Source organism: Myotis nattereri (genome assembly GCF_964212035.1).
Source record: "Myotis nattereri genome assembly, chromosome: 8".
NCBI lineage: Eukaryota > Metazoa > Chordata > Mammalia > Chiroptera > Vespertilionidae > Myotis > Myotis nattereri.
Window position 1 is genome coordinate 7,990,219 of NC_138083.1, and position 13,159 is coordinate 8,003,377.

At 50.3% G+C, this 13,159-nt stretch overlaps 1 protein-coding gene across 1 annotated transcript in view; it reads right to left on the bottom strand.

Annotated features, from left to right (window-relative positions):
- Nucleotides 1-270: 270 nt before the first annotated feature.
- CASS4 (Cas scaffold protein family member 4) overlaps nt 271-13,159 on the bottom strand; it is a gene marked incomplete at its 5' end in the record, with an annotated part of 30,983 nt that continues 18,094 nt past the window's right edge. Inside the window, 5 exons of the mRNA XM_081097683.1 lie at nt 271-1,320; nt 7,126-7,203; nt 8,058-9,353; nt 10,173-10,253; nt 11,438-11,527. Of these exons, the coding sequence (XP_080953809.1) occupies nt 925-1,320; nt 7,126-7,203; nt 8,058-9,353; nt 10,173-10,253; nt 11,438-11,527 (1,941 nt within the window). The 3' untranslated portion in view covers nt 271-924. The remainder of the gene's footprint in view (nt 1,321-7,125; nt 7,204-8,057; nt 9,354-10,172; nt 10,254-11,437; nt 11,528-13,159) is intronic.

Genomic DNA, 13,159 nt, shown 5'->3' on the forward strand with positions numbered 1-13,159 from the left:
CTCGACTCCATCCCTCTGCACACTCTAGGGAGATGCATTTGAATAACAAAAGCACTGGAGACTGCTTTGGTACCAGGATCCGAGTAACACGGATCAAAGACTTTTCCAAGGAAAGCCTTGGTGCAAAGGATGTTTCATGATTATATCTACATGATACTATAAATGGTAATGCTGTAAATGTTGAGGTACAAACCTTTTCTGATTGAGCATCCTGAATTTATCAACACAGACTCCACAGTGTACAAAATAAATTAACAGGGAACCCAACAGAACAGGCTATGTTGCAAGTATAATATGCATCTTTAACTCGGTGAAGACCAAATAGCAAATATAAATATATATTTGGGGTAAGACACAGATACATAATGTGTACCAATCTCACAGAATCAATTCCATCAAAAATGAAATACCAATGACCTTATCTAACGGATGCGACCGTTACTCATTTGGAAATAAGTCTCTCCCCGCCACCCTTTCTTTTCTCCCCAGCACCTGACATACAGGATATGTATTTCTCTGTCACTGTGTTCTCTGCCTCCCCTCCCTGTCTCCCCATAGACTGTAAGCTCCCTGAGGGCGAGGTTTCCGATGAATTTACTGCTACATGAGCAGCACCTGCAATTGCACATCTAGAAGGTGTCCAATAAATAAATACTGAATGAATTTAAAACAGGCACACATTTAACCAGTACAAAAATCAGTTTCTACAACGTCACTTCATACACCGACCTTACGTCATGAACACTTAGCAAGGTCCTTCCTCAACACCCGTCTCTCTCCCCTGACTGTCTGTGGGACAAGTCAATGTCCTGGGGTTGCCTAGGCTTCGGGCACGTGGCTCTTCTGCCCATTGGTGTACCCCTCCCCCGCTCGGGCTGGCTCTCCCCTTAAGACAAGAGTCGCACAGAAGGGAGGGAGGGAGGCTCAGTCCAACGACCCCCTGAATTGCCTCGCGTGTTGCTCCAGCTTGTCGGCCTCGGCCCGGAGGTGCGCCAGCGCGGCGGGGCTGGGGCGCTGCAGCACGGCGCGCTTGGTGGCCAGCGCCAGGTCCTTGAGCAGGCTGCACAGGTGGCTGCTGCCGCGGAGGATCTCGTTGCGCGCGTCCCTGTCCTGCGTCTCCCTGCACAGCGTGTCCACCAGCTTCTGCCCGATCGTGATGACCAGCTTGCTCTGCGTCACGAGGATCTCGGGGGGCTGGCTGTGGTGGAGGCTGCTGTGGAGGACGCCCATGGCCTTGAAGAGCGCCCCGAAATAGAGCCGGCAGTGTTCCGAGAGGTGGGCCTTCTTCCCCGGGTCCTGCTGCACAGGGGAGCTGAGCTCCTAGGGGAGGGAAGAGAGAGCAGCGGATAAGAGGCGGATTCCACCGACAGGCTGTGCCTGGCCCCTTGTCCAGCTTTTGCTCGGTTTGGTAGACTTTTGATAAGAAAGGGTGGTTTTGTCTGGGAAGCCCCATAGCGCAACATTTGCCTAACTAATTCATGTTTATGTTTTCAAAGCACTGTTATATAAAAATTATGATATATGCAATCTCATGAATTGCATCATATATAATCTCCCATATTTTATACAGATATATAAAATCTTACTCAATTCTCTCAACAAACCCTTAGAAGAAACACATTGGTAATGACCAAATTTACAACTTTCAAAAAATGCAAGAAAACTTGATGGTGAGATTAAAATGCTTCCTCAAAGAACAGATTTTAAGGGATTTAAAAACTCTTTTCTAACTCCAGTATCAGAGGTAGGACCTGGCCCTCAAAAATTTTCAGAAGAAATCTAAGTATGCTGACATGCCTGCCTTAACATGAAAATATTTCTCGTGTGCCCGCCTGGTGTGGCTCAGTGGTTGAGCAAAAGCTATGAACTAGGAGGTCACGGTTCAATTCCCAGTCAAAGCACATGCACAGATTGCAGGTTCGATCCATGGTGTGGGGTGTGCAGGAGGCAGGCAATCAATGATTCTCTGTCATCACTGATGTTTCTCTCTCTCTCCCTCTCCTTTCCTCTCTGAAATCAATAAAAAATATATTAAAAAAAAATTTCTCTTGCTTGCTAATAAGGTTTTATCTATAGTTTCACTTCCATTCATTTTATTTTCTGGACTATGGAACCAGTGTCCCCCTAAAGTAGTGGTTCTCAACCTTCTGGCCCTTTAAATACAGCTCCTCATGTTGTGACCTAACCATAAAATTATTTTCGTTGCTAGAGAAACCAAGATGGCTGCATAGGTAAACACCAGAAATTGCTGCCTCCCACAACAACTTCAAAAATACAACAAAAAGACAAAACGGACATCATTCAGAACTACAGGAAGGCTGGCTGAGTGGAAATTCTACAACTAGAAGGAAAGAGAAAAGCACACTGAGACTCAGAGGAGGTGCAGAAGTAAAGTGCAGAGGTACGGAGGCGCACGTGGAGAGGGCTGGCAAACTGAGGACGCAGCTGTCTTTTTGAATCGGGAGGGAGTCACAAGCCCCCGACTGCTCTGAACTCCAGTTCCGGGAAGTCTCTGGGAACCCAGACTCATACGGGGAGAAACTGGACTGTCTGGCAGCAGGCAGAACTCGGAACTCGAGGGCGGCTTTCTCTCAGAGCTGCTTGCAGCGATTACCGGGACACTGAGACGCGGAGCCCCTTAGGGCAGGGCTGAGGATCAGCCATAGCTCTTTGCTCCACCCTGTTGATTCCCTGAGACCTTGCCCCACCCAAGACCTTTCATATGCATAGGGGCTTTTGCATATGAAAGGCCTGGACCTTTGCAATATGAAAATTACCTAACAAACTGCAGCTGGGCTAGACAGACCCAGAACTTCCAAGAGAAGACCCAAGGATCTACAGCAGCTTGCATTGCTTCACAGCTGAGCCTCATCTGGGCACCTTCAACCCCAAACAAGAAGGGGAATCTGTAGAACTCTTCCTAGCTCCTGCTGGGTAGCCTCAGGCAGAGGCTAAATTAGTACCTCCTTAGAGATCCAAGAGCCAGTGTACCCAGTGGTCAGAGTGGGACCATCCAGATTACAACTCCTCAGATCCATAAGGGACACATTCAGGGGGCAGACTCAGTGAGCACCAAAGCCCCACTGAAGCAAGTCTTGCCCCAGAAGGGTGTCTTCAGCACAGAAGTTCTCCCACCGTAGACACAGCTGATTCTCAAAGACAATTGGCCTGGAGGTCAATTCCTCCCAGTGATACCTACAATAATCAAGGCTTAACTACAACAAGACTGCGCACAAAGACCACAAAGGGGTGCACCAAGAATATCTACCTCAGGTAATTGGGGAGGCTGAGCCACTAGGCCCTATAGGACACCTAGCACACAAAGCCACTCTACCAACACAGGGAAGCATAAAAAATGTGGAGACAAAGAAACAGGTCACAAATGACAGAAATGGAGGAAAGCAGACTACTGAATATAGAGTTCAAAACCACCGTTATAAGGTTTTTCAAGAATTTTCTAGAAACTGCTGATAAATTTAGTGAGACCCTGGAGGCTATGAAAAAAGACCAACTAGAAATTAAGCATACACTGACTGAAATAAAGAATAATATACAGAGATCCAACAGCAGACTAGAGGATCCCAAGAATCAAGTCAAAGATTTGAAATACGAAGAAGCAAAAAACACCCAACCAGAAAAGCAAAAAGAAAAAAGAATCCAAAAATATGAAGATAGTGTAAGGAGCCTCTGGGACAACTTCAGGCATATCAACATCCGAATTATAGGGATGCCAGAAGAAGAGAGAGAGCAAGATATTGAAAACCTATTTGAAGAAATAATGACAGAAAACTTCCCCTACCTGGTGAAAGAAATAGACTTACAAGTCCAGGAAGCGCAGAGAACCCCAAACAAAAGGAATCCAAAGAGGACCACACCAAGACACATCATAATTAAAATTCCAAGAGCAAAAGACAAAGAGAGAATCCTAAAGGCAGCAAGAGAAAGAAACTCAGTTACCTACAAGGGAGTACCCATACGACTGTCAGCTGATTTCTCAACAGAAACTATGCAGGCCAGAAGGGAGTGGCAAGAAATATTCAAAGTGATGAATAGCAAGAACCTACAACCAAGATTACTTTACCCAGCAAAGCTATCATGTAGAATTGAAGGTCAGATGAAGAGCTTCACAGATAAGAAAAAGCTAAAGGAGTTCATCAGCACCAAACCAGGATTATATGAAATGCTGAAAGGTATTCTTTAAGAAGAGAATGAAGAAGAAAAAGGTAAAGATAAAAATTATGAACAGCAAATACATATCTATCAACAAGTGAATCTAAAAATCAAGTGAATAAATAATCTGATGAACAGAATGAACTGGTGATTATAATAGAATCAGGGGCATAGAAAGGGAGTGGACTGACAATTCTTGGGGGGAAATGGGTGTGGGGGGTAGGAAGAGACTGTACAAAAATCGTACACCTATGGATGAGGACAGTGGGAGGCGTAAGGGCAGAGGGTGGGGTGGAAACTGGATGGAGGAGAGCTATGGGGGGGGGGAAAAAGAGGACCAACTGTAATAATCTGAACAATAAAGATTTAATTAAAAAAATAAAGAAACAAAAAAAATTATTTTCGTTGCTACTTCGTAACTGTAACGTTGCTACTGTTATGAATCGTAATGTAAATATCTGATATGCAGGATGGTCTTTGGTGACCACTCCAGGGTACATTTGAAAGCCCCATTGCTAGGTGATAAGTGAGGAGAGTGAGCCTCCCTGAAGAAAAAGGCTGCCTAGAGTCTTTCAATGAGAAAAATAAAGAGCTGGAGTCAGTGAAGTCTGAAACTCATTCTTCCTGTTAAACTGCATCCTGAAACTCTCCTCGACCTATGACCTCAAAATGCACAGTCCAGGAGCACTCACAGGGTGCGATGGTCTGACTGTGTCCTCCCCAAATTCATATGTTGAAAGTCCCCTCTCCAATATGAAGGGACGAGGAGATCGTGCCTTTGGGATGTGACTAGGACTAGGTGAAGCCATGCAGGGGGCCCCATGGGTGGGATCAGGGCCCTTGTAGGAATCCAGAGGGTACAGCGCAAAGGCAGGCTGCAGCCTGGCAGGGAGCTGTTCCAGAACCTGACCACGCTGGTGCCCTGATCTCAAACTCCTAGCTTCAGAATGGCGAGAAATACGTGTCTGTTGTTTATAAGCCACTCCATCGACAGGACTTTGTTACAGCAGCACACACGGACCAAGATAGACAGGTAAAGGGACGGAAAGATCGGGGTGCTGGCTGAGGCAGATCTCTGGGGGCAGGGAGCACGAGGAGGATGCAGCAGAGGCTGGAATGAGGAGCAACAATCTCCACGCTGGAATGTCAGCATCTTCGCTTGAAAGTGTTAACTGTAGGTAAGTAAGAATGTGCCACGGTTCTCATCCTGGGGCGTTGGAACGGGGGATTTTCCTGGTTATCTATCACACCGACCAGGGAGCTCTGCAGGCAGGCAGAGGCAGCGCTGGGGGTGCTGAGTGTCCACCCACACAACGGCCAGCGGTGCCCCCCACCCTGAGAGGCTCTGTCCGTCTAAAGCAGTCGTTTCCCGTGTCGCCCCTGGACCTGCTGCATCAGCTTCACTGGGAACTTGTTAGAAAAGAATTCTCGGTCCCACCCAGACCTCCTGAGTCAGACACTCTGTGTGTGTGTTGGGGGGTGGGGGGTGGGGGAGGGGAGGGGGGGGAGGAGCCTGTGATACACTCTCCAGTCTGAGAGGCCTGATCTAAGGCTTACTTCATGCTGAAGAAAAGAGCAAGGATTTCAGGCCCAAAGAGAGGTGTTGGAGGCTCCGGGAACGTGGATCAGGAGGCTGGGGTCTGGTCCTTGTTTACCTCTGAGCAGTGTCCACATGGCTGGACACCAATGCCCTCCTCCTCCCGCCCCGCCCCAGCCAGCGAGGTCGGGCTGGCTCACTGCGTCCCAGGCTTCAGCGATTCAAAGAAAACCTTCACCAGTTAAGCTCTTCCTGGCTTCCTCTTAACACCAATTTGCTTAATCTTTGTCTTTAAATGGATCCACTTATATTAATTTAAAGGGAACTTTTTAAACTGTTAAAAGGAAAACTGCTGTCATTTGCCACCAGGAAAGGTCATCAATAAAAATAAGCACAATGGGCCCTGACCGGTTTGGCTCAGTGGATAGTGCGTTGGTCTGCGGACTGAAGAGTCCCAGGTTCGATTCTGGTCAAGGGCATGTGCCTTGGTTGCGGGCACATCCCCAGTAGGAGGTGTGCAGGAGGCAGCTGATGGATGTTTCTCTCTCATCCATGTTTCTAATTCTCTATCCCTCTCCCTTCCTCTCTGTAAAAAATCAATAAAAAATATATATTTTTAAAAAAGCACAATGAGCCCTGGCGGTGTTGCTCACTGGTTAGAGCATTGGCCTGTGCACTGAAGGGCCACAGATTCGATTCCCAGTCAAGGGCACGTGCCTGGGTTGCAGGTTTGATCCCTGGCCCAGGTCGGGGTGGGTACAGGAGGAAAGCAATCAATGTGTCTCTCACATCAATGTCTCTCTTTTTATCTCTCCCCCTCCCTCCCACCCTTCCACTCTCTCTAAAAATCAATGGAAAAAAATATCCTCAGGTGATTTTTTATTTTGTTATTAACAAAACAAAATAGTGGGGGGAGGAAAGGGAAACATATGTAATACTCTTTGTAATACTTTAAGCAATAAAAAAATAAATAAAAACAAACAAAATAAAACAAAAAGCACAATGATAACACCTTTGATTAAAAATAAAGAAAGAACATCAAATGTCAAAAAGTGTTGGAAGAAAAATAAATAAAAGCCAATCTAGAAAGAACCAAAACAGCCTTTCAGCTGTAACCAGAAGCCGAAAAAGAGAATGTCAAAGGGAGCATGCGCCCTGGACTCTGCCCTGTGGTGCCGCCCATGACAGGGGCAGAGCCCTGTGCCCTCTCAGGAGTGGCTGAAGATCCCGGTCCCCACCCTGTGCCCCACCGGTCCACCTCCAGGGGCCCTTCCACCGTAACAAGGAAAAACCATCACAAAACCCAAGTCTCCTGCCAGTGTCATGGCTACAATGTTGAATGATTCACAGCGGAAACGGAAACGCCTCCCAGAGAAAGCAGCTGATGGGAGTGCGGGAGGGTGGTCATCCTCGCTTACCTGTGTTTCTAAGTCTTCGTTTTCATCCAATCTTTGTTCCAGGATGGGTTTTGCTTTCTCTTCCCGGTTAGGCAACTTCTGAAAAAGACAATCCCTCTGAGTCACCCCCTGGAATGGGTGTTATGAGGCTGGCCAGCTCTTTCAGCCCACTTTGAAATCGAGCACTCCGCGTCATGCTTTCGTTCTGTGAACTGAAGCCCTTTGCAACAAGGACACTCTGGCCACCCAAGGGCTGAATTGTGTCCACGATATGGCCTAGCATAATGACCCACAGGCCCTTGTAAAAAATATTTATTTATTTGGGAAACGCAAAATACCCAGATTTCTAGCTTGTCTAGAATGTGTTGCGGCTCTTACACCACAAGGCATTTTAGCAGAAAACCAAGGTACCAAGACTGAGCCCCAAAGTACCAAGTTACCTGGGCCACACGGCCACAGAGACCTGCAGTTCCTGAACCAGACACTCTTTCTCTAGCATCTGAGCTCAGGCAGCAGAGTTTTCTAAGAGCAACTGGAGTCTGGAGGCTGCTGAGACCACACACGATTTGGAAGAGTGTTTACACTCCCTTCTTCCATTCATAAGAAACACACTGACCGTGACTAAATTCCTAACTTTAAAAAAAAATGCAAAAAAACCTTGATGGTGAAATTAAGAAATTTACTCATAGAATGGACTTCAAAAGGCTTTTAAAGTCCTTTCTCATCTTAGTGTCAGAGGTAAAACCCAAATCCCCAAATTTCCAGAAGACATCCTATCTGCCTTAACATTAAAATGTTTAACTGACTTCTTTCTAAGGTTTCATCTAGAATTTTACTTGCAGGAATTTGTCTCCCAAAGCCTATCCAATCCCTGGAAGACGCTCAGCACCTGACTTTCCGCCAGGTCCACGTGGAGAGCTCTTCAGGCTGCACCGCTCAGAACCCGGACTCACCTTCTCACAGACACTGGCCCAGCTTTTCCCGAGCAGCTCGGGGCAGGGCCCGCTCTCCCGCTGCTGAGCACGAGGCGCACTCCGCTGGTAGGACTCCATTTCCCTCCGGGGAAGCTGGATGCCTTTCGCCAGCTTGAATTCTGTCTTGGGGGCCCACGGTGGGGTCTCTTCCTTCTCACCATTCTGCTTGAAGAGGAGCCTCCCGTTGGCAATGACGATGGAGGTGAACCTCTTGATGTCTTCCGGAACCATCCTTGCCACCATGACAAACCTCTCCAGGTCATCCAGGCTGCTCTGGGCTTTGTCTGTCACAAGGACGTCCAGGGACCAGTGGCAGCCCTCCAGGCTCTCCTTGGTTTCCTGCAGGATGTGGTAGGAGTTGGAGATCGTCTGCAGCTGGTCCCTAATTCTGGCCTGAAGGCTACTGCTGGGGAGGTTCCCGGCGGCCCCGCAGACTCCGCGGGCGAAATCCAGAAATTCTCTCAGGGACTCTTCGATGAGGTCGGCGGCCCTGCGGATGGCCTCGATGTTGGCCTCCAGAGAGTCTCTGAGCCTCCAGTTCCTGCTGACAAAGAGCATCAGGCCGGCCACCGAGCTGGCCACCTTCTGCTGGAGAGCCGTCGCCATGCCCTTGGCCAAGGCATGGTCCAAGGAGAGCTCCTTTGCCGACTCCTCCGAGGAGGAGCTGCACGAGGAGTCGGTGGACATGGAGGAGCAGGAAGACGTGATGCTGGCCCTGCTGTCCGAGCTGTTCACGGACAGTCTGTCCGGCTCAGGGGAGGGCCAGGTGGCCTGTCTGGAGAGGCATGCGCAGTGAGGGTCCGAGGTCTCCCCTGAAGCCCTGTCGGCATCCCCCGGCTCTTTTCCAGCCCGAGGGGCGCTGGGCACAGGGATAGGGATGTCATAGATGTTGGGCTTGGTGTTCTGCTGTTCCACTCGGGGAATCAGAAAGCTCAAAGGGACCTTGTAGCTGACACCCCCATCGGAAGGGCAGGCGTCCCCGGGGCAGGCGGGGACTTCTGGAAGGCTGGGGTTCTGCACGGGCACATTTCCACGCAGGTGTGGGGCGAGGGACCGCGCTCTGCTGTTCGGAGGACTGTGGAAACTGGACATGGACCTGGAGAGGGAGTGGGTCCCCGGTTCTTCCACAAAGCCGGTAACACAGACATTTCTCACATCCGCTTTTGCTGGAGACACTGGAGTGTCATAAATCCACTCTGATTTCTGGGGGTTTGGCAATGTTTTGTAGCAGGCTCTGCCCAGGGCAACTGTTGCTGTCACGGGAGCACTCTGTCGCTGTGGAGAACCGCGCAGTCACCCAGGTTAGTAGCAATGAAAAGAGGTGGGGCACCTCACTCGATACATGTGCAATGTTTACCACCCCTCCCCCTGCCATTGCCTCTCCAGGCCCTTCACAGCCTGGCTCCACTCTCCTGAGAGCCTCTCTTCCCGCTGCCATCACGCTCCCCTCACCTGCCCCACCTCCCTGTAGGCCCAGCTGCCAGGCTGCTTACCTTTCCCCGGACCCAGAATGGCCACTTTATACCGAGATATTTACTTTTGCCCAAACTGTCCCCCTGCTCTAAACGCCTCCCAACCCTTCCTTTTCCATCTAACAAACTCCTATGCATCCTGCACGACACTGCTGAGATGCCAGCCCTCCTGTACGGCCTTCCCTAATCACCTTGGGCGTCTGAGTATCGACTGCAGACATGTGACAGGATCCAGGACCCACGGGGATGACACAGATCTCAGGTTAAGGCGTTTCCCCGACATACAAATCAAAACCCACTTAAACACAGCACAGCTCTGAGGCCTAAGATAATCCGAAGCACTTCTCTAAGGCAGGCTGAGCTCCTACTCTGCCCAGCACCGTCCTGGGTGCCTCCCAGGGGTCTCCATGCTCACCAGGAGTCTGCAATGGACACGGAGGCTGCAGAGGTGAGAGACGTATTCCCCCCACACGGCCGCCCTGCTCCCGAACCACGGCAGCGAGGGGCTCCGAGAAATGAGGTCTGCCCCGAGGAGCTGGCATGGCACGCCTTGGCCGAGCTAACACCTGGCCCGGAGGCCTGCAGCTCTGCTGCACTGGATCTCAGCACCGGTCATACTTACGCTGGGTTGGCCGGCCGGGGCACCGCGTTCTGCCTTTCGGGGGCTGGCGGGGATGTCATATAACTGCTGCGTCCCCGGCTCCTGGGAAAGACCACAAAGCAGGACCACGTGGGTTTTTCCTTCCTGAAGCCTGAGCCATCACAGCTCTCCCATGCCCGTGCTTATTCCAAATGCAAACACAAACCGCTGAGAATGTGGGGCCTGGCCATGGAGCTCTGTGCTGGGTTTATGTGCGGCAGTGGGCCACGTGCTGCAGCCCCAGGAGCTCGGATGGGCTGAGACGTGAGGGGACTTGTCCTCTGATTACAGGAGGCATGCCTTACAAATTTGACGCACCAGTTACAAACAATTAAGTTTTTAAAAAAATCTAAAATTTTATCCCCCAGAAGTAATCAATGCTAATATAACCAATGATGGTGTTAATACTCTGATGTACAGAGTGGGGCAAAAGTAGGCTTTCAGCCCTGACCGGTTTGCCTCAATGAATAGAATGTTGGCCTGCGGACTGAAAGGTCCCAGGTTCGATTCCGGTCAAGGGCATGTACCTTAGTTGCGGGCACATCCCCAGTAGGAGGTGTGCAGGAGGCAGCTGATCGATGTTTCTAACTCTCTATCCCTCTCCCTTCCTCTCTGTAAAAAATCAATAAAATATATTTTTTAAAAAAGTAGGCTTACAACCCAGCCAGTATAGCTCAGTGGTTGAGCATCGACCTATGAACCAGGAAGTCACAGTTTGATTCCTGGTCAGGGCACACGCCCGGGCTGTGGGCTCAGTCCCCAGTGTGGGGTGTGCAGGAGGCAGCCAGTGGATGCTTTTTTCTCATCACTCATGTTTCTATCTCTCCTTCTCTCTTCCTCTCTCAGAAATCAATAAAAACATATTTTTTAAATAAAGTTGGCAGACAGTTGTTCATATGGAAAATAATAAAATAATTAATAAATAATAATACAAGGACAAACTCTTTTGTGTATTCACAACTGTAAACCTACTTTTGCTCCACCCTGTATACCTTTCAAAATATTATTCCTAAAATGCGTCTATGTCTACACACATGTAAGCGTGTGTGCATAGATATAAGTGTCTATTACAAATGAGAAGCGGAAGTTTCAAAGATGCTCAGCTCTCCGTCATAACATTCTGAGCGGGTCTGGCTCCCTGGCGGAAGCTGGATTCTGAGCGGGGCCAGGAGCAGGCAGACACTCCGGAGGTCATCCCTGTGACCCCGAGAGGCCCCCGGGGGAGCAGGGCCAGGGTCAAGGCTCACCTTCAAGGCAGAGGGGCCGCGGCTCTGGGCGGGCACATCGTATAGAGCGAGCAACGAGGCCTGGGCCGGTCTGGGAATCGGGACGATGGCCTTGGGGAGAAAAAGAGCCGAGGGAAAGGCAAGGTCACCCCGAGGACTCCAACACACCACGCCCCACCTCCCCGCCCCCAGCTGTCCAGGGCTGTTCTGACTGCTGCTCCCCGTGACCCCAGCCGCTTTGTGTTTAGGCTGCTGATGGTCGCAGGAGCTGCAGCATCACCTGCAGCAGCAAAGGACTTCCCTGCGTGCTTTCGGTGGGAGGAGCCAGCTCAGCAATGCCCAGGGTTTCGTGGGAAACTGGGTTCAGATGGCAGTCGTTAAGGAGCATATCTGAGAAGCATGGTCTCAAAGGGCTTAGGAGGGAGCTCCAGGAACTAGTGGTTCGGAGAGCGATTTCATCAGGAGATCTCACCCTTCTCACTTGAAACACGAGATTCCCTTCTCTGAACTTAAACCAAAATCAGATACGTTCTTCATTTGGTGACTCTAACAAGTCAGGCCAGTGCACGGTATTAAGGAAGTTGGAATAAAAAGTAAAACACAGCTCAAGGCAGTGGTTTCCCAGGGGGAAGTGGCCAGGAGAAGGCGTGAGGGGCTTTGTTCTCTTACTTTTTTGTTTTGCTTTTAGTTTTGTTCTGTTTCTTGATCTGAATCCTGGTAACTGAGCTGTACCTTTAGGATTTGTAGGTTAAACTTCAATTTTAAAAAATGAATGCAAAGAGGAGACAGTGTTGCCGCAGAGTCAGGTAAATGCAGGTGGAGGGTGTGCGGGGGTCGCGCCCTGGGTGTTGGCAGCAGGGACGCAGACAGACATGCAGACCAACAAGGACACTTTAATCTCAGTGTCCACCAGCCGTGTGGCCCTGGATGGCCCTCTTCCCTCCCTAGGAATCAGTTTCCTCATTTGTAAAATGAAGGGCAGTTCTCCCCTAAGGGCCCACAGAGGCACCTTCCAGCCATCGAGACTCTTGATGCTGACACGCAGTTCCTCTGCTGGGCCGACGTGAGAAAAGTGGCGTCTCCACCATCTGGCTCATTGTTGGCCAGCCTGAACCTGGAGATCGCTGACCAGATGTAGGGGAGTCTGTGAGATGGGTCCCCTGGCCTTGTTCTAGCAACGACCGCTTCTGCTCAGGGCGTGTTCCTGGGCAGCCTCCGACGCAGGGCTAACCACCGGATTACACAAGTGGGAGATGTCGGCTGCTCTGTGGGTGGGGGGACTCCTAACTGGTTATCTGTCCCTGGCTTCTGTTCCTTCCTTCTTGTGTAGAAGCAGCAGCAAAATTACTTAGAATCACCAAACAGTGCAACTGGAGGTGATCCTGGAAATGATCGGTCTGCAGCTCCCGTGACACAGAGGGAGAGAGAGAAGCGGGGAGGGGCGTTGTGACGTCCGTGATGGCCCAGGTGGGCAGGTCAACCAGGACTCCTGATCCCGAGCCCCACCCGGGCTCTCCAAGACCCCCCAGCACAGAGGCAATCACAAGAGGGCGGTGGTGGTGGACAGGCAGCCGCGGAGGGAACCTCAGCGGGAATGAAAGGAAGAAAAGTTCCCCGGGGGTTTACGGGGTCCACCTCAAGAGGCCTGGCGAGGAGCCCCTGGTTTCTGAATTCCCCGTCGGCAGCTGTGGTTTCTGCCTGATTCCGCAGCCCACACAGGCCGGGGCTCTCACCGCGGACACT